Source organism: Eutrigla gurnardus (assembly GCF_963514095.1).
Source record: "Eutrigla gurnardus genome assembly, chromosome: 21".
NCBI lineage: Eukaryota > Metazoa > Chordata > Actinopteri > Perciformes > Triglidae > Eutrigla > Eutrigla gurnardus.
Window position 1 is genome coordinate 2,363,578 of NC_139932.1, and position 20,899 is coordinate 2,384,476.

At 44.9% G+C, this 20,899-nt stretch overlaps 1 protein-coding gene across 9 annotated transcripts in view; it reads left to right on the forward strand.

Moving 5' to 3' along the window:
• LOC311031910 (NLR family CARD domain-containing protein 3-like) overlaps positions 1-18,892 on the forward strand; it is a 52,354-nt gene extending 33,462 nt beyond the window's left edge. For 5 of the 9 annotated variants that reach the window (XM_084038482.1, XM_084038484.1, XM_084038485.1 and 2 more), the window contains one exon: positions 478-6,474. In XM_084038482.1, the coding sequence (XP_083894608.1) occupies positions 478-1,013 (536 nt within the window). In that variant the 3' untranslated portion in view covers positions 1,014-6,474. Of the gene's footprint in view, positions 1-477; positions 6,475-13,960; positions 15,361-17,463; positions 17,581-18,151; positions 18,247-18,598; positions 18,666-18,821 lie in introns of those variants that run through there. The other 4 variants (XR_014599118.1, XR_014599119.1, XM_084038487.1 and 1 more) reach the window with 4 other exon arrangements.
• The last annotated feature ends 2,007 nt before the right edge of the window (positions 18,893-20,899 follow it).

Sequence of the window (20,899 nt, forward strand, 5' to 3'; positions counted from 1 at the left end):
ATGTGTTCATGACTGAAATCCGATTCTAATCAGGATGTAGCGTTTCTTCGTGGCTGTAAAGATGTCGTGTTGTGTTCACACCAAATGCCACATTTTCACATTCAATTACACACAAAGTCAACGCAGAGACGCAAATGGACGCCAATTCCTGCCGGACGGCAACGGAGGCGAATACCCAACATTCCCGTTGTTGTCGTGTTTTGTGAAGAGAGAAGTTCCTGAGACTGTGTCTCTAAAGCTCTACCATAGTAGCTCACATTAGTCCACGGACCAGATCACAGTTTGGTCTGGTTTCAATCTTTACTCATTTTAGGCCCAACTGTGATATTTTTACTACTTTTGTAGCATTTTGTTTTGTTCGTTTCAGACGGTCTCAAACGTTGACCGTTGGGTCCAGAAAACACGTTGTTTGGGGACGTAGTTTAGTGGGAGACAGAGATGAACCTTTAGCTGCATTGTGTTCGTTCTCTCCATCAGATGTCTGTGAACTGGAACTGGACACAAACACAGTCAGCCGAGACCTCAAACTGGACGACAACAACAGGAAGGTGACACGTGTGTTAGACGACCAGTCATATCCAGATCATCCAGACAGATTTGTCTCATATTCTCAGCTGCTGTGTAGAGACGGTCTGACTGGTCGCTGTTACTGGGAGGTCGAGTGGAGAGGAAAGGTTTATATGTCAGTGAGTTACAGAGGAATCAAGAGGAGCGGAGATGACTCTCTGTTTGGAGGGAATGATCAGTCCTGGAGTCTGATTTGCTTTGGTGGTGGTTACTCTGTCCGTCACAATAACAAACAAACACGCATCTCCTCCTCCTTCTCCTCCTCCTACTCCTCCTCTGGTGTGGTAGCAGTGTACTTGGACTGTCCTGTTGGCACTCTGATCTTCTACAAAGTCTTCTCTGACAAACTGATCCACCTCCACACCTTCAATACCACATTCACTGAACCTCTTTATCCTGGGTTTAGAGTCTGGTCTGGATCATCAGTGTCTCTGTGTCCTCTTTAGGTCTGAAGTTGTGTTCATACCAAACGTGAAGCTCATTTTTCACACGGTGCGATTACATACAGAGTCAATGCAAAGATGCAAAGAAACCAGAGACTGTCTGTGGTCCCCAAGAGGTCTAGATAGTAGCTCACATTAGTCCAGAGACCAGACCAGACTATTTGGAGAAACCAGAGACTGTCTGTGGTCCCCCAGAAGTCTAGATAGTAGCTCACATTAGTCCAGAGACCAGACCAGACTATGTGGAGGAACCAGAGACTGTCTGTGGTGCCCCAGAGGTCTAGATAGTAGCTCACATTAGTCAAGAGACCAGACCAGACTATGTGGAGGAACCAGAGACTGTCTGTGGTCCCCCAGAGGTCTAGATAGTACATTATAGGGGTGTGCATTGGCACTGCCCTCACAATATGATTCGATTACGATTCACAAGGTAATGATTCGATTCAATTCGATTCTACGATTCGATGGATCAAAATTCTACTGCACACAACAGGGCAAATTTTTCATCAGTCATGAGGCAATACAAGCAGTCAGATATTGAACAACAGATTTTATTGGCTGCTATGTGTGTATTATCACTCTCCTGTATCTTTGACATAAATGTCATTAAATAAAATAAAATTGAATGGTGCAGGGTATTGGATATGGCATTTTCAAATCTGAAAAAGAAAACATAAATCACTGCTTTCAGTGCTTTGAATGAGAAATGTTTCTCTTCTCCCTGCTTTTGACCATATTCACTGAAACCGACACTATGCTCCGATAGAACAACATAAATCATCCAAAAAATGCGCCTCTACGTGCACCTAGAGCTTGTTGTTTGTTTTACGCCCGTATTATCCCATCCACTCAGCGCAGTTCACAGTTCGTGCACACGCCACAGATCTCACCTCCCCCCTATCACAGGCACACGCCTCAAGCTAGGCATACGCTAAATGACGTTAGCAGTTGCTATCTATGAGTTAAGTTGATGAATTATAAGTTAGCCAGCCTAGCCTACCTCTGTATAGTGTGTACTCCATGCCGTTTATCGATGAGAAGACATGGGTGCATTCACAGAATCTGGTGCACGCTCACTGACGAGCACTCGATGGGAGGGAGGGAGGTGGTAGAGCCTGAGTGTTGGAAACATTCCAAATGTGACTCGATCTGCCAGACTTGCCGACTGCAACTTTAATTACCCGTCTATCGCGGTCATCTCCCTCCGCCTCAGCCATCTTGATACTTTAGTGTTGTTGTTCGGAAAGTGCCCCCGTAAGTAATTGAAATTTCACAACTTTATTGTCCACTCGAGGCCAGAAAATAAACAGTGAACAGTGATTATGGCACGTTGCCGCATCGATGCTGAATCGTGCATGCCCCGCATTGCGATGCATCGCCGAATTGATTATTGTTGACACCCCTAGTACATTAGTCCAGAGACCAGACCAGACTATGTGAAGGAACCAGATACTGTCTGTTGTCCCTAAGAGGTCTAGATAGTAGCTCACATTAGTCCAGAGACCAGAGCAGACTATGTGGAGAAACCAGAGACTGTTGACCTTATTTGGAGTGTTGATGGAGCAGCTACAATGTCAGCATAGCCTAGCACCCATCAACCAGACATCAATCAAGCTAATACCATGCTAAATGGCAGGTTTATTCATACCGCTGGCAAATTTTGACTTAAATTTACTTTTATGCAACCAGCAAGTTTTTTATTGTTTGGAAATGACAGGCGTCTCCCAGAAAATAATAAGACGATGTAGAAGAGGCATCATTGTGGAAAAAAATATTTCTCAACTTTTATTTCCATTTGAACAAAAAGTGGCATGTCCAAAATTATTCATACCCTTTGCAAACAGACAGAAAATCAACATATATAAAATGTGAATAAATCAGGTCACACTTTCACTTGCGTATGAAATAAATCCTGAATTGGTCAACGATGTCAACCTAAAACTGTCAACAAACCATTTACTTTATATAATAGACATGATTTCATTTGTTTATTCACTTATTTGTAATCTGTCAGGTTCATTCCTCCTCGTACTTGTTATTAAATGTTAAATGTAAATGGACTTAAATGAATGTAGTATATTGGGATGGCTTTGTGTTTAGACTGAACATTGTTGTGTGGAGCAAATAGTTGCTGTCTAGTGAAAACCATCAACTTGAGAAATGTGTCTGAAACAGAGCACACACAGATTAGAATAGAAAACATCCATATAACAAATAAAGATAAACATATATTAAACTGTTTCTTCATTGTTGGAGAAAATTCTGCTGAACTCAAACTAATGAATATAAACTATGATGATACTGCAGCTGATTTTCCATTCATCAACGCATTGTAACGCTTGATCTTGGGGGATGTTGGGACCTTGATGAAAATGATGAAAATCACGAGCGTGTTCTAGTCCTGCTCTGTGTGGAAACATGTCCTGAGAGAACTTTTGTTGTGATATGAAACAATAAATGAAATTGAATAAATTGTTTTTGGACTGATATTTTAACAAAAGTGAATTTAAATTAATTTAAATATTTAAAACCAGTGTTACAATCTGAAAGATGCCTTGTCACTAAAATGAAAACTGGGCTGATGTTTGTTTCATTTCCCCAAATACAGTCCGATACTATGGTATATTGAATGGTTACTTAATGTGGAGATAAGTCCCATTTTTATCACTGTATTGTGTTATTATTTCTAATACCTGCATCAGTTGAACTTGGTACAACTTGTGCAGGAGGCCTGCTGAATGTTGTGTGTTCCCAAGGACTCGTCTTCGTGTCCAGACCAGCTGACAAAGACGGCTGTATGATGCATGTCAACGTGTCTGGGTATAAATGTTGACTGTGATGTTTAAATCTCCTCAATGTGTGAACGATTTCGAAGCAGTCGAGTGCTTCCAACGTCATACGAATCACCTGATTGGTTCAGGTTGTCATGTGACTCACTTGGCGGGATCGAGGATATTTCCCTATTTCGTGTCGTTCATGTGAGTTTTAGTCGGTTGGTTTTGATGCTGTTAGTTGCTTTGAGAGTTAGTAGTGTTGCATCAGATGTGTATTTTGTAGAGATTGAGTATTGTGTAGATGGAAATATCAATAGATAGTAAGTTACAGAGAGAAATAGATAAATTAGTTAGTTAGATAACACCAAATAGAGAGTCTGAAAACATACTTTGCACTAAATCCATTATATAATCTGTATTTGCAGCATTCCCATGTGAAGATGACATCAGTGTGTTTCGATAGAACTGTGTGTGTGTGTGTGTGTGTGTGTGTTTAGATAGTACTGTGTGTGTGTGTTTAGATAGAACTGTGTGTGTGTGTGTGTCTTATTGTACAGTTATATCTGCAGCCGCTCTTCTTCGGTGGTTATGGTCTCTTGATGACTGTGTCGGACACAGATGCATTCTGGGTCAGGTTATCGTTTGCGTCGAGGCTTCGAGGCATGTGTCGAGTATTTTGGCTCCTCCCCCAATGAAGCTCCGTGTCGAGATCTAAAATGACATCGTGTATGACGAGTGAGGCTTAGTTTCGCTCTCCTGTTTCGCGATACCGCAGTTGGCGACTATAAAGATGCCTCATACACGAATACTAACTAGTGGGTTTATCATTATAATTACACAATCCAAGGTGGACTTGCATTGTAGGCCTACCTGTTGTGTTTTGTTTGTGGACCCGGACTGAGAGACCAGAGACTGAGCGGCAGTATTTATTTATAACAGGTAATTGTGCAGAGAGCTGGTGCGGATGACGTGGCCGTGCGGGCAGGTCGGCAGTTGGCAGCCGAGGTGACGAGCAGGCAGGCAGGCAGGCAGGCAGTCAGGCAGGAGTCCAGATGGAGAGGCACTGGGGGTTTCCTGGAGAGCGAAGCCAAAAAACAGGCGTTAGCGGAGAAGGCTAAGGAACTCAGAAGCACATCTAGGCTAGCGAAGGTTAGCGATACGGAGCGTAACAACATCACCGTAGGGACGGAATCATCTGGCGTTGAAGTGGTGGAGAGACCAAGGTTATGTAGGCTGGGAGCTGATGAGCTGAATGAAGAACAGGTGCGCCACTCGGCCTCGACTGCCAGCACGCCCACCGGACACACCCCGGTGGGAGCCAGTGAGGGAGAGGAAGGAGGGGGGAAAACAGACAAGAAAACACACAACAAGACAAAAACCCCAAACTGCCCCCCCCAACGGGTGCCTCCTGGCACCCTACCTGGCTTCTCCGGGAACTGCCGGTAAAAGTCCGTCAGCAGGGTTTTGTCGGCGACAAGGGAACGGGAGATCCAGGAGCGCTCCTCCGGGCCATAACCCTCCCAGTCCACCAGGTACTGGAACCCCCTGCCCAGGCGGCGAACATCTAACAGGCGATGATCGGAGTAGACAGGATGGCCATCCATAAGCCAGGGGGGTGGTGGGAGTTCGGCCGGAGGGCTCAATGGGCTGGAGGAGACGGGCTTAAGCAGAGACACGTGAAATGATGGATGTACTTTGAGTGAGGCTGGGAGCCTGAGCCGGGCCACTGCAGGATTAATCATTTTGATGATTTCAAATGGGCCAATGTACCTGGGTGCCAGCTTGCGAGAGTCTGTCTGGAGGGGAAGGTCCAGACAGACTAAAGCCACACCTTTTGACCTGGAACGTATGCAGGTGCCGGTCTGCGGTGCCTGTCTGCCAGGTGCTGGTTCTGCACAGCCGTGCGAAGGAGAGCAGCGCGGGCCGCCTGCCACACCTGCCGACACTGTCTCATGTGGTCCCAGACGGACGGGACTGCCACCTCACCTTCCTGCTGAGGAAATAAGGGGGGTTGAAAGCCATTAGAAGCCATAAATGGTGACATACCCGTGGCGTAGCTGACAAGGGAGTTGTGGGCGTACTCCACCCAAGGAAGATGGGTGGACCGGCGGAAACACAGCGCAGGGCAGCCTCCAGATCCTGATTAGCCCGCTCCATCTGTCCATTTGACTGTGGGTGATAGCCGGATGTGAGGCTGACCGATGCCCCGATCGCCAAGCAGAAGGCCTTCCAGACCCGGGAGATGAACTGTGGCCCGCGGTCAGACACTATGTCCAGAGGGAGAGTGGCAGCTGCCAATCCGAGACGTAGACCAGTCGATTTGGGGGTTGTGCAGTTTTAGCCAAGGGAGACCGAGGACCACAGGTGACTGAGGTGAGGGGATTATAAACAGTTGAATCCTCTCGCTGTGGTTGCCAGACAGAAGAAGCGTCAGGGGGGCGGTGCGGTGAGTGACCCTGGCTAATAATGGGCTGTCTAGGGCAAAAACCTCCTTGGGGACTGGAAGAGGGAGTGTGTTCAGCGCTCCCCTGTCGCATGATGAGCCCTTTTGGCTGAAGGGGGCAGAGGGGGAGGGCGTGACTGGGCCTTAAAAACACCCCCTGAAGCACGGCCTCATCCCACCCATCGCGCCACGACATCCAATCAGCGATGAGTTCAAGCCGACAGACAGATGAGCTGAGATGGACGGGCTGCATTCCCAAACAACCCGACTCGGGAAGACCGGACCCCGTTACCGGCCTCACACCGTCCATGGGCTGAGCCTCGATCAGAAGGACTCAGGCCCCCGAGCGACACCGGGCAAGCGGTCTTCCGTACGCCACATTTCCCACGTCCGCCCGCCCGTCGGGACGGGGATTCGGCGCTGGGCTCTTCCCTCTTCGCTCGCCGCTACTGAGGGAATCCTAGATAGTTTATTTTCCTCCGCTTAGTAATATGCTTAAATTCAGCGGGTTGTCTCGTCTGATCTGAGGTCGTAGTCGAATGTGGCCCCGACTCTCCCTGGTTGTCAGAAACATAAATACTCAAGTAAAGTACAGATACCTGAAAACTCTACTTAAGTACAGTAGCCACGTATTTGTACTTTGTTACTTCCATCTCTGGTGAAATGTGATTTAGGAACGAAGACGAGCTCTTCTTGTCCTGTTTCTTGTTTGTTTGTTTACTCCGTCGGCTGCATAGCTGTGAAGTTATCGAGTTCACCAGCCGTTTGTGCTTATCTCACACGTAGAAAATTTGGCTCATGTGGGACACGCCTTATCTCCAGTCCCTTAACTTCCTGTTCTAAGCAAGTATAGTCATCAGGATGTTTACTAGGTTTAGCGTGGACATCATGTGACTGAAATGACGCAGTTTCAAGGGGTCACAAAACCATGACAAGATATACAGGAGGGAGAACAGCGACCTCTGTTGGGCAAATTAAAACAGTACGTTGATGAGAGCGACTAAACAGAAAACAAAACTTATCACATGTAGCAAAGAAAAACACATTTCTGCAGAAGACATTAACACACATTATTTGCAGTTCCTTCTTTCTCTGTACCTCTGTTCCTAAACAAATCAAGCGTAGCGTTAGTTCTGGCAGGCCACGACGTCAAGCTCTAAATCAGCAGCAACAGCGTAGCTGTCAAAACCGAGGAGATCAGCTGACTGCTCAGCTGACTCCCCGTGCTCGCTTCCTATTGGGAAATTGCATTTAGAGCGCGCTATTTAAACTGCTCTAGCCTGACCTCCCTCGTTGCTTCCTCTGCCGGCGTTTTCAACCCACCTCCACCCCAGCTCCTCCCGTCATCTGTTATGTACCTTACCATTGTTCTTGTTGGTTGCTCTGCTCTGTCTGGGGTTTTTCTTTGCTGCTACGCTCCCTGCTTATGCCGTTCATGATGACTCATGAAGGGCAGGAAGGTGCTCTTCCTGCCTCAGGCTTTCCACGCAAGCGTGTGGAAGAGCAGGGAGTCCCAGAACAGTACCATACCGCCAAATGAAACTTGTGCAAATAAATAAAGATTATTTTATAAAGTGGTCCTGACTGAAACAAAATGCATACAGATGTATGACTGCTGGGTCATTCTGTGTCATTTCATCAAATTTCGGAAAACCTTCCCACCTGACCATCACAGAATTTCCTGAAAAAAATCTAGTACGTAGATACACTTATTAATAGGACAAATATAAAATATTAGGTCTCTACTGTCAACAGTTTTCTCACGAAAGATCATTGAATGAAGGGTAGTTTAGACGGTTTTTGGCAAACCGTCTGAAAAGCCATTTTTAAACAGCAACATCTGGAAAACTATCTCACCTGTAGCCTTCAAATCTTCTACGGTGTATATCTGTTGCTAATAGCCTAGGTGTAGCTCAAGTATAACCTAGTATGGTAGGTACTTAAATCTTGATATTGGTGGGTTTTTGTGGCCATTTTTGGTACTGCATATCCTAATAGCCTACTAGTAAACATCAAAGCAGGGCAATTCAAAAAGACTCCCAAGACTTCCATTCCTACAGAGTTGAATCTTTATGCTCAAATTAAGATTATTATTTGATGTGATTCTGTAATCTATGTGTATGCATGTACTTAAAGTATGACAAAATGTGCAGTCTTCAATATTATGCTACCATATGTTTGTTCATGGTTTAAGACATTAAAAGCTGCTTTCAGCATGTTCAACTCGCATTCAAGGACTTATCACCTCTGTCACTACAACTGTGCTACATTTTAATGTTTTCGTGAGGCTAAATTTATCAGTAGCATTTAGTCACATGTAAGTATTTGGTAAATGGTAAAAAACACAATTGAATTTCCCTGCTATTAGGCTATTAGGACATGCAGTACCAAAAACGGCCACAAAAAACCCACCAATATGTGACCAGCCACGGCAAAAGCAGAACCAGATTCTGAAAGTGAAGTTTCTAAGCTTTCCAATGATGTCCAACACATGGAAATCTGATAATATTTGACGAAGTTGTGGCCATTTGAATCTATGCTTCTCTGAAAACCGTTCACTGAGAAAACTGGCCTGAAAGATTTGCAAATCTCACCTCACCTGGCCACAAAGGAAACACAATGGTGCTCATTTGCATCTCATTCAGAGAAGCCCTCCCCCCTACAGATGTCACTCAGTGATATATCTGCTATCTGTTAGCCTGCAGGCACCGTCTAAGTAGCTAAGTGCTAATGATTTAGCAACTAGCCTATTGTCCTCAGGTAGGCAAGCTACCTCCCATTACAGCCTAGTTTTGATGTGCATATAATTTTAAAACGACAGTACTGAGCTAGCTTAGCTAGCTAAGCAAAGTAGATAACTTGGATGTTAACGGAAACTCACCCCAAAATAAACTGAAAAGTATTCCTGCAGACTTTGTTGGCTCCGATGAAATAAGAGGTCCGGGCGGACTTTCTTTTGTTCTGCAGCTTTTTGGTGGATGCAGTCATCTCCAACGTAACTACTGTATGTCCGTTTGCTCTCTTATGGCAGCTAAAGAATCCATCCATATTGATATGGAAATTTTGTACTTCTTGATGAGAGATATCTGAACTGAAGACTTACACATGAGAAGGTTTGGTGTGAATGTAAGTGTGTCCTGTGACCTGTGGCCTGTGGCCATTTGTGTGTGTTTTGCAACCCATGTGTGCTTTGCGACATAGGTGTGGTTTATGACCCAGGTGGGGTTTGTGACCCATGCAAGGTTTAGTTAAACATTTGAGTTTACGACTTCCATTCCTGTGAACTGAGTGAAAACACACCCACAGAAGATGGATAAATACCATGTTTGTCTCACAGCACGATGAGTCTTCATTTTGTAACAGACCAGCATGTTGCTCTGTGAATTCTCCTCTTGATCAGGATTAAATCCCTGTTTGGACCTTGAGCTGACTCCGATCTCCTTCCTCCAGTTCTAAACCATCGGGTAATTATTTTAACACGTATGCTGTACATAAGCTCTTGGAAAAGTTTGTCGCTAAATGAATGTCTTCCAAGGAGAGAGTTTTTTCTTCCGTAGCTTTTGCAGTCAAAGTTACGGATTTCCTCCATTTCGCTGTCTTTATCCCGTTGAAATGTAACCGTAGATATAGCATCTGAAATCTTCCGCTCCAGCTGATCCGCTGCGAGGGGCGCTGAATAAGTAGTCATGTGTTTCGCTCCTAACGTGCAGCTGATTCGCCGAAAAAATAACAACAGTGCGTGAATGGTGATCAGTTTGGAAATGAACTGCTTCGCCGTACACACCCCAGCAAAGACAGAGACAACTGCAGATTTTTTTCGAAACTACAAATACAAAATGTATACTTTTAAAGCAACCAATACTGTTATCTGAAACATGGAGTGGCTTCTTCTTGATCTCAGCTTGCATATTCTGCCCTCAATCCTCTCTTCTCAGGGCTTAAAGATTGAGTGTGTTTCCAAATACAGATATCTTGGTATATTATATATATTGACGAATCCCTCTCTTTCGCAAATCATATTCAGCAGCTGGTAAAAAGATTGAAGCTGAAACTGAGTTTTTATTTTAGGATTAAATCCTGCCTTTCTTTTAACTCAAAAAAGAGACTGGTTGCTGCTACTTTTATGTCTGTTCTGGACTACGGCGATGTTGTATATATGCATGCCTCGTCTCAAAGCTTACATGCTCTTGATTTGAAGCCTAATTGGCGGAGTTTCAGGAGCAGGTCCACACCTCAACAGCGCCAACTTCCGCATCTCTATAAATAGCCACCTGACCCCCTCCTCCGCTTCGCTCTCGTATCCTGCGCTCGCTCTCGTATCCTGCGCTCGCTCTCGTGTTCGTTCATTCTTGTGTTCGGCCAGAGACAAGAGCACGCGACTTCGCCTCGAGCACAACCAAACTTTCGCATGAGCAAACACCAGCTTTGGCTCACCTCGCAGCTTAACTCACCTCACCACAGATTTCGTCTCTCCATCCCCGTCCGCCGACGATCCTTTCCATCGAGATCAGGACCATAATCCACCAGAAGCCGACGCCACCTCCGTTCCGAGACCCTGACTTCAGTGGCGCAAACGACGTCCAGGACGCAAGCGACTTCGAAGATAACCAACTCCGTCTCATCCACGGGCCGTTTTGCACTTGTTTCACATTCATTCCATTTAATCGTATATTATTTTGAATGTGTCTTCGTCATATTATACATCATTTGAAAGCTGCGAGTCTCGTGAATCGAACGAAACAAGCCGTTTTAGGCTCACGGCAACGCATCAAAAGCAAATAAAAAAAAAAACCCAAACGCCTGAAGGACAACACTCAAACATTCATATATTACATTTCCGTAAGTTCACGTCAGAGACAACTGACCAGTAAGAATCGGTTGCGTGAAAGTTTAACTTCCGTACGGGGCAGTCCCAGCCCAAGAAGATAAAATGTATCCAGCACCCGGAAACGAGGTTTGTTCTGACCGAGATCTTGCGGGAGCCCTGCCATTCCGAGCCCAGGCCCGCCATACTTTACTGCGGCCTGAACAAATTCTATATTCATGAACTGAGGATTTCTTCGGTTTATCCTTGGGCTTACAACAAAAGAACCGGGGGCTAATAGTACCATCAAACACAGCCCTAAGAAAACAAGAGCAGTAGCAAAAGCAGAGACAGAGATCCTCTGCCAGATCAAACAACTCCGGAGTTTCCACCACCACTTCTTGTCATCTCTACAATCAAGAGGGAGCGCCCAGACGGATTCCAGGACCCTCCAACTTCCATCAGGATTGTCATCATCAGCAAAAGCAACCTACAACCCCAAGGGCAAACGCTAAAGCGCCCACCGCCATCCAGTTCCAGCCGTCACCGCAGCTAACCTTCGCGCCCCCCACCGTTTTTCCAACAACCACAGCAACTCGTTTCAGCCGGGGCTCCTGGCACCGGGATGCCAGCGCCCCCCGCCGTTTTTTCCAACAACCACAGCAACTCGTTTCAGCCGGGGCTCCTGGCACCAGGATGCCAGCGCCCCCCCGCCGTTTTTTCCAACAACCATAGCAACTTGTTTCAGCCGGGGCTCCTGGCACTGGGACGCCAGCACCGCCCCGCCGCCTTCCAACAACAACAGCAGCCCGTTCACCTGGGGCTCCTGGCACCGGGATGCCAGTGCCCCCCGCCGTTTCTCCAACAACCACAGCAACTTGTTTCAGCCGGGGCTCCTGGCACCAGGATGCTAGCGCCCCCCCCGCCGTTTTTCCAACAACCACAGCAACTTGTTTCACCCGGTCCCCCTGGCGTTCTTCGGTGTCCGCTGACGTGATGCATATTACTTTGCCATCAGGCTCACCTTTGGCTGCAAGCAGCCCCAAACTCTTTGACCACTTGTCTAAAGCCCTCTGTTGGATCCTGTCCAACAACCGGGATTCCATACGTCGGCCATCCTTCGGACGATCTTCCATCATCCCCCCCCCCCCACGTCATCACCACCCGCCTCTGGCCTGGCCACTCCGACTTCAGTCTTCTCCGACCTCATCCGCAGAGAAAACAGAGGGCCCCTCCTCGCCAAACTCTGTCTGTGGCTCAACCTTCTCGCTAATCGGAACAGAATCACTTTCTTCTATGACGACCAACGGACTCACCCACATGACATCCATCTGTGCACTTCTCCCTCAGTCGTTTTTGGGGGGCTTCTACAACGGAAGATGGTTCGAAGCAGTACGGCCCCCAGAGCTTGCAAACGAATGCCAGGTCGCTTCCCTGTGCTCTTGAGATCTACCCTATATTAGTCGCCGCAATCTTGCGGGGACACAAATGGTCCCGCAAGTCCATCCACATATACTCAGATAACCTTGTAGTTGTAGACATAATTAACAAGGACGCTCCAACTCCCCATCCATCATGCAATTCACATTCCCACGCCAAGAGCCAGCCACAAACCCTCATCGTCTTCCTCTTACTGTCGACTTGCAGTCCACCTGCCTCCGCACGGTCCGTTCCAGGTACGGCACTCCTCAAGTCGCCCAACCTCGGAAGCCATGTCTTGCTCGCCTCGTTGGTTTCCTCAGATGCTCTGCATTCACCTCCTCAACCATTCGCTTCGACTCAAGCCGTCATGCTGGCATTTTCGACTCGTCTCGTTTTTCAGACGACATCATGGTGCTCCACTTACAGCTAACCAAAACCAATCAATTCGGTCTGCCCACGCCCGTCTTTTTCTTCAAGGTCCAATCACCACTGAATCCCTTCGAAAACCTTGCAAACTCTCGCAATTCTGCAAATCTCAGAGCACAACATGACAGATCCCTTCTTCATTTCCGAGTCCTGCCAAGTGGCTACACGATTCTAGTCCCACCATCACTTTCGCCTCATGCTCTCATTGTCTGGTATTTGGCCCGACAACTACTCCGGGCACTCCTTCAGAATCGGAGCGGCCGCTTCGGCCTCCCGTAGTGGCATCCCAGAACACTTCATACGTCCTGTGGGCCGCCGGTCCTCCCAAACGTACGACCACTACATCCGTAAAGATCTCAAATCCACTCAATCTCTTCTTAAGTAATTGGAGGTTTTTGTGGGTCCGTCGCTGCCCGGGAGCGGCGGCGGATTCTCTACAAGAATCCCCACAACGCACTTGAACGCTCAAGAACCAAGATCTTCGACACTTCATTCTCTTTGTCAATAATAATAAATCCTTAAACGCATCTCGTTGACGGTGTGGTCCTTGCTAGTGAATTGAAGCCTAATTGGCGGAGTTTCAGGGGTTGTTCCCCTCCCCCCACCCCATTTCTCTTCCCATTTTGTCAGGCGTAAAAAAACCGAACTGAACCAACAATGCAGATCAACGGAAATTTAATTAAACACAGGTTCAAAAAAAGGGGGAAACAAAAGGTGTCCGACGACAGGGCTGGGCGAGGCAGGGCTGGGGGCAGGCAAATGGCAGGGCTGGAGGAGAAAACACAAAAATAGGTGAGCTAAGGTCAGAACAGAGAGGCAAAAAATGCTTGATCTCAACGTCAAGGAGCCAAGTAGCGTTACCACGAGGGTGAAACAACGAACTGGCGATGAGTGGAGGGAGAGACCGGCTTAAGACTGCAGTGGAGATCAGGGAATCAGGTAGATGAGCAGCAGGTGTGCAGAGGGTGGATGCAGTAGGTCCTGAAGGCCCCTCCCAGCCCGAGGGGAACGAAAACACGGACAAAGAGCAGAGAAGAACTGGATCCTGACACATTTCTTCTTTCTATCCTCTCCGTCGTAGGTCCACGAGGGGGTCCGTCGCTGCCCGGGAGCGGCAGCGGATTCTCTACAAGAATCCCCACAACGCACTCGAACGCTCAAGAACCAAGATCTTCGACACTTCATTCTCTTTGTCAATAATAATAAATCCTTAAACGCATCTCGTTGGCGGTGTGGTCCTTGCTAGTGAAACTGCTAGTGAGCTCTGTGGTTCATCACTGGTTTTAAAGCACTGACTCATCACTGAACGCTGTATGAGCGAGTTGGATGGTCCTCATTATCAATACGCAGACTGAGACACCTGCATATTCTCATTTACAAGGCAATCTTAGGTTTTCTTCCTTCTTACCTTTTGTCCTACATTAACCGAAGTAATGCTGGGACTTACAATTTAAAGCTGACCTTTAAATGTTGCTGTTTTTGGATGCTAAGTGTCTTCAATGTTTGTGTTGTATTTGTGTGTATGTATGACAATGCAAGTACACTCTTGTACAAGAGATTTTTAATCTCAATGAGTCTTTTTCCTGGTTAAATAAAGGTTAAATAAAATAAAATAAAAAATATTCTGCCAAAAAAAAATAAAAAAGCTTATTTCGTGGTTTACGCAAATTCGTCCCACCCAACTTGTTGCTGGTTTTGCCGTGGCGGGTCACATATCAGGATTTACAAAAAATCACTGCGACAAAAGGGCAAAACACCCTCCCCATTTTTTAATGATTTTAACAAGAATTTGATCTTTCATTCCATTTTTGAGCCTTAATATCTGTGAAACTAATCATCTAAGAGAGACCATATTTTGTAGAATGTTTAAGCTTACACCAGAGATAGAGGCAGAAGTGATAGAAGTCTTCTTTCTGCAAAAATGGGGGCACAACAACTCTTCAAATTTGCTATTTTCCAAATCTTGGGAGAAGTTTAAGTACCTACCATACTAGGTTATACTTGAGTTACACCCCTGATATTCCATGTCTGGAGGCTATAGTAACAGATATACACTGTAGAAACTTTGAAGGCCACAGGTGAGATAGTTTTCCAGATATTGCTGTTTAAAAATGGCTTTTCAGAGTATGATGCCAACAACCGTCTAAACTACCCTTCATTCAATGATGTTTCATGAGAAAACTGTTGACAGTAGAGACCTAATATTTGGGATTTTTCCTATTAACAAGTGTGTCTTTTTACTAGAATTTTTACAGGACATTCTGAGATGGTCAGGTGGGAGGCATTTGATGATATTACCCTGCTATGGTGTCCGAAGCAGTACTTCGTTTACAACATAAACAATTGGAAAACAATAAAATGGCGGCAGCAGCATTTTTCACCCAACTTACCCTCACCATACAAGACATGTGAGGGTCAGTCGGAGTTACAGAAAGTCATTAGGACGTTTACTAGGTTTAGCGTGAACATCATGGGACTGAAATGATGCAGCTTCAAGGGGGCGGGGTCACAGAAAAGGGGCAGGGCTAATGTCAATCAGAAGCTGTCAGTGACATATAGGATTCTGACAAAATGAATGTTGAGGATATAAATAAGTCATAAATAATTATCAAATCATGTTCGTGATTCATTCAAGCAACAAAATATGCATCGAGTTGTTGAAATGTGTTTTCGTTTGTTGTTCTCTAGTCGTCCCACTTTCTCAAATCTGATGCTAATGTGGGACAGCATGCTTTGGGTCATCTGGGACAGTCATGTAAGCTCTCTTAACGGGGAAAGGTGCATTCAGGAACTTCCTGAATCAAACCAGGAAGGAGAAACTACCTGCAAATTTGACATTTGACATCCTTGAGCCAGAAACTGTAGAGCAAGGTATGTCCATAATAGCACAAACACGCATTTCTTTTATTGGATACATTTAATTTATTTATTTTTATGTGCGCGCTCAGGCGGGACACTTGTGCCATCGTTACGCACACCAGGCAGCTGGTCAGTAGTGTATCTGGGCTGACGATGGCCATCAATGCCCTGGCAAAAGGGATTGAGGATGGCGTACAGAGAGTCGGGAGGTCATTAAACACCAGTGGTGTTTCAACTGAGCAGCCGGGAGAGGGAGGGGAGATTGCAGGAGGAGATGGACGCGTGTTACGCACTAGTGGACACCAGCGCAACCTGCGAAAACGGCAAGAAAATAGATAATGGCAATTTCAACATTAATTTTGTTTAAATTTAGGCGGCTGTTATTTTTTGTTTTGTTTGGTTAGAAATAGTTAGGCTATACTGCCTATGGGCCACAATATATTCTATGTTATGTTTGAGGAATGTGTTTTTCTCCTTGTTTAATTGTGTGAAAAATAAAACAAATGCACACCTCTGAAATGGTTTATGAAAAATGGCTTTGAATCAGATTGGCCTGTGTCTGCAATCCCGCAGCATTGCGTTGTCCTACATGTGGCTGGTGTGGATTCTCCTCCCCGTCCAAGGCATCATGCTCGATATGTCTCTATTATTTTTTCTTCAGTCATTCCAAAAAATGTTGAGTGAGCAGAAAAGACTTGTTGTCTCGGTCACCTTTCATTGTGCCTATGCCTCCTCCTTGCTACAACGACCGCAGCCATGTATGCGTAAAGCTGTGCCAGTTAATACATGACTTTCAAATGTGCTAAATAAAGACGCAAAATCAGCAAACACATTTAGTTCCAGGTTTGGTAAATCACAATGCATGCGCTAAATTAATCTATTTGCATCTACTCCTCCCAATATTTTGCGTGTTCTGGCAGAGACGCCCATAAATTTACATATTCATTAAGGCAAACACGCTAAATGGGTTGCGCGTGCTATTTTGCCCGTGAGGGACGCAATCCTCGTTGCATCCGGTTAGTAGATCAGCTTCAACATGTGTTTGCGAGCGCAAGTTTGCACACATTTTTACACATGCAAACCTTAGGCCCAGATTGTCTAGATAATTAGCACATACTCAGCTAGCTTTATAGCTAGCAACATTAGCCTGCCAACCACCAAACACCAAACTCAAGCACCGTCTTCCTCTCACTCAAGGGAGGTTGTAGAGTAGTGAAGTAAGACACTTTATATCCAGCAAACTCTTACTTTAGGTTTTAAGGTAACTGATAATCCTCGAGGAGGTGTCTATTATCAGGAGGTAATGGACTACGTGGAGGCCAGAACCGTCCGATGACCAGTGGAGAGTTAGCAACCAAAATGTAAAGTTTTTTAAGAGTCATAACTCTGTTTTCCCATCATTGTCACCCCATACAGTTCTAATGCAACGGAAACCTGCTCCAGTAAATAGGACGGACCTTAGATGCGACTTGGCAACGGGAGATATTTCTAGTCCGCTCAGCTACAAACCACAAAGCTAACATTATGCTGGCAAAACTCTGAGTGCAGCACTAAGACTGGTGTTCACATGTCCACAACGTGGTCTCATGTGACCCAGATCCATTTATAGTATGGACACTGACACTAGCATCAACTCTCAGAACATGATCAATATAATGATAAACAGAGCAAACTGATTCACAAAGCTCAACTAGTGAGAATCTGATAGTGTATTTATTGTATCAGGATGCAGCAGCAGAGACCAGACACCCCTGGACCTGGACCCAGCTGTGTGTCCATGAAGAGTGACCAGTCTTTGGATCCCCTTATTGATTTTAAAACTGCTAAAGCTGCTGATGGAAGGTAAGAAGTGAAACTGATCTCTCCTTAGAGGATGAATCAGGTCTAGACCAGCCAGAGAAAAGTTAAGAGTCAGAGAGAAGCTAACTTAGCTAACATTACAGCTAATGCCATAGAAGATGAGCTAAATTAACTCAACTAAGGTAAGCTGGGTTCACATCGGAACTACTTAAAAAACTCAGTTCATCAGCATCAGACTCCAAGTAGGTCTGACCAAACTGGGTACTTGATGCATTAGGAGACCGGTTTGGTCTAAACAGGTAAAGAAATCGAGAGGAATCAGGAACAGGCAACCGGTCAAAGTCCAGGAACAGGTACGAAGGGAGAAATGGATATATTTCAGGCCAGGATTCAGGTTTTCATGGGAAGCAAAGGCATTATTGGAACTTTGATATATTTTTTTTAACTTTAATCATCCATTAACAGACAGTTCAAGGCAAGCAAGCAGCAACCAGATAGGCAATCTGTCAAGTCTGTGTTAGAAAGACTCACACAAGGACCAACAGCAGCCATATAAAGTACAGTTCACCAGCTACACCATCTGGCCCAAGACCTGAATTGAGTTGTCATGCAGGTTTGAGAAGCCAACAACCCCCAGCCCACCTGCACCGAGGATCCATGGGGAGGATGTGTGTCAGCTTGTCATGTTGTTGTTGGAGAACTCCTTCAGTAAGCTGTGTGCAGATTTGAGTCCTGAAAGGTCTTTGAAGAGTAGCGATTACCTCCAAATCACTGTTTTAGAACTCTGAAAACCGATGATTCTGGTATTTAGACCAGACCAGAAAGCAGGGAATGCTTTAGGGGGCGGGGCTTACCTGCTGATTGACAGGTCCATTTAGAGTCCAACAGACCAGAATCCAGATGGATCCAGTAAGGATGCCGCTCTGCCGCTTGTGTTCATCAGAACTCGAGGATTCAAAACCGTAGTCCACAAACCAACGGGTGATGTCGCCATGACAACATCCACTTCTAATCTACAGTCTGTGTTTTAGTGACTCTCTGAACTTGGTTTTCTCCACAGAGTTCAGCAGATCTCAGAGGTTTCATTTACCCGGCAGCATCAAACAGACCTGGACTCCATATTTAAGGTGAGTACATGTACAAGCTCACCTTTCACTATTAACCACATCGACTACAGATTCAATGCTGAACTGGTTCTAGTGGTCTCCATGCTGCTCAGTCCCACACATGAATCCCATGTTGGGTTCTTTAGAGTTCATGTTCAGTTTATCCTTCTGTTCCAGCTGCTGGAGAAGAACATCGGCACTTTTGTGAAGAACGAGCTGAAGAAGATCCAGAAGGTCCTGAGTCCAGATTACCCAGAATGCTTGGAGAGTGAGAAGAGGAGTTGTTGGACGGTGAGGATGAAGAGCAAAGGAGGAGAAGCAGAGAGGCGTTTCAGAAGATCACAGTGCACTTCCTGAGGAGAATGAAGCAGGAGGAGCTGGCTGACTGTCTGCAGATCAGTAAGAGGATTTTAACAGATTTAACATGGTGGAAAGAAGAGAAGGATTCAATATGAAGAACTTCATCTTTCCAAACTCTTAATAGGCTGCACACAACTTAAATGTTTGTTACATGTTCGGATGTCAGAATCAATATTCCAACACTCAAGTTCTACAGAGTTCAGATAGGATCACGACCGTTTCAGAGAAACAGGTGTTTCACTTCACCCAGTGACTGTGTGAACTGGTGACTTTCAGCTCGTAGGAACGAAATGGTTGGTAGATAAAAACACACACTGCAAATAATTCTGCACTTGCCAAGATATAAAATCTTAGATTTAGACATGTTAGATGGATTATCTTGTTTTAAAAGTTATTTACTTGTTTTTAATCTTTGCATTAATGGTATAATCTTAAATTGATCAAGGACATGTCTTTTTTGTCTCAACTAGTCCAGGAATCTTAAAATTGAGTGAATAAATGTTAAAATAAGTTATTTTAGTTCTAGCTCTAGCTCTAACTTGATGTAAGAATAACACATAAAGCATCTGTTGAAAATATCATTTATTAAACAGCATGCCTCAGACTTCCAAAAACACATGTACACATAAAATGCAAGAGAAACCTCTACCTCAACCACAACTCATGATACAATTACACATCCTCACGCCCATTTCTATGGGCAATAATATCACAAAGACTATATTTTATTGGCACAAACACACTTTCTTTGAAGATAATAGAAAAATATGAGGTGTAATCAATGAGCTCATGTACTAATTCTGTAGCCTGGGCAAGAATGGGCACTGCCACTTCATAGGCCAACAAGTCTTGATTCAAATTTAAAGTTTCATAACTCTGGTACTCAAAAGCAACAAAAGAGGAATCAATCACAAAGATATCCTTTATCAGTCCAAACACTGGGAAAGTGTCATCCACATCTGTGATAATCATAGACTTCCCACTTATGTACTTATTGCCATTGAGGATATACCATTTCACAGAGACAACTGATTGTATGACCTCTATTCCCAAAAAATCTTTGACTTTTCTTTTAACATATTCAGGATTTTTGACAGCTGAGACAGGCCCTGATTCTCTTTCATTTGCAAAAATTGGATGCTCAACACCTATTTCATTCTGACAACATTCAAGAAACTGATTGTGATTTGCGAGAGATTTGCAAACATTTAAAAAATTTAACTTCGAAGCCCACTGCTTAAAATAACTGTGCTTTGCCTCAGATCGCATGCACATACTCCTTATTAAAGGACCAAGTGATATGATTTGACTTGGAAGATGCAACATGTAATGGTGCTTGGGTATGACATTGGCTTCAGGAAAAAGTTGTTTGAACTGATACAAGTGTTGCTCAATCATACTTTTAAGCCGTAATACCGTTTGCAAAGAAATAATGGGAGCAAGGACTATCTGAACTATCTCAGTTAACTTCACAATAAATGTAACATACTCACTGTCTACATCATTCAAAAGAAAAGGTAGTATTTTCAAAAGTATTAACATTTGCCCAGAAGACTGTTTCAATCTATTGTCGTTAGCTGCCTAAGTGTTGACACTAACAGGAGAAGGCTTATCCCGTATATCAAGAGGTGAGTAAGGGAAATTTTGAATGGCTGAATTAAACTCATCTAATTCTATCTGTCCTGACAGAATAAGGTGTTTTAATACAAGCTTAACTTCCATTGGTGCGACGCCTTCAAAAATGACATGCATTATGTCCTGTGGAGTTTGTTTGATAAGGTCAAATGCAGGAAAATCAACTAGTCTGCTTCTCCGGTTAATCCCGTAAGTGGTGCTGAGGGATGCCTTCAAGGTAAATGTGCTTGCTTTGTCTATTTGAAGACACTGCGTGATGT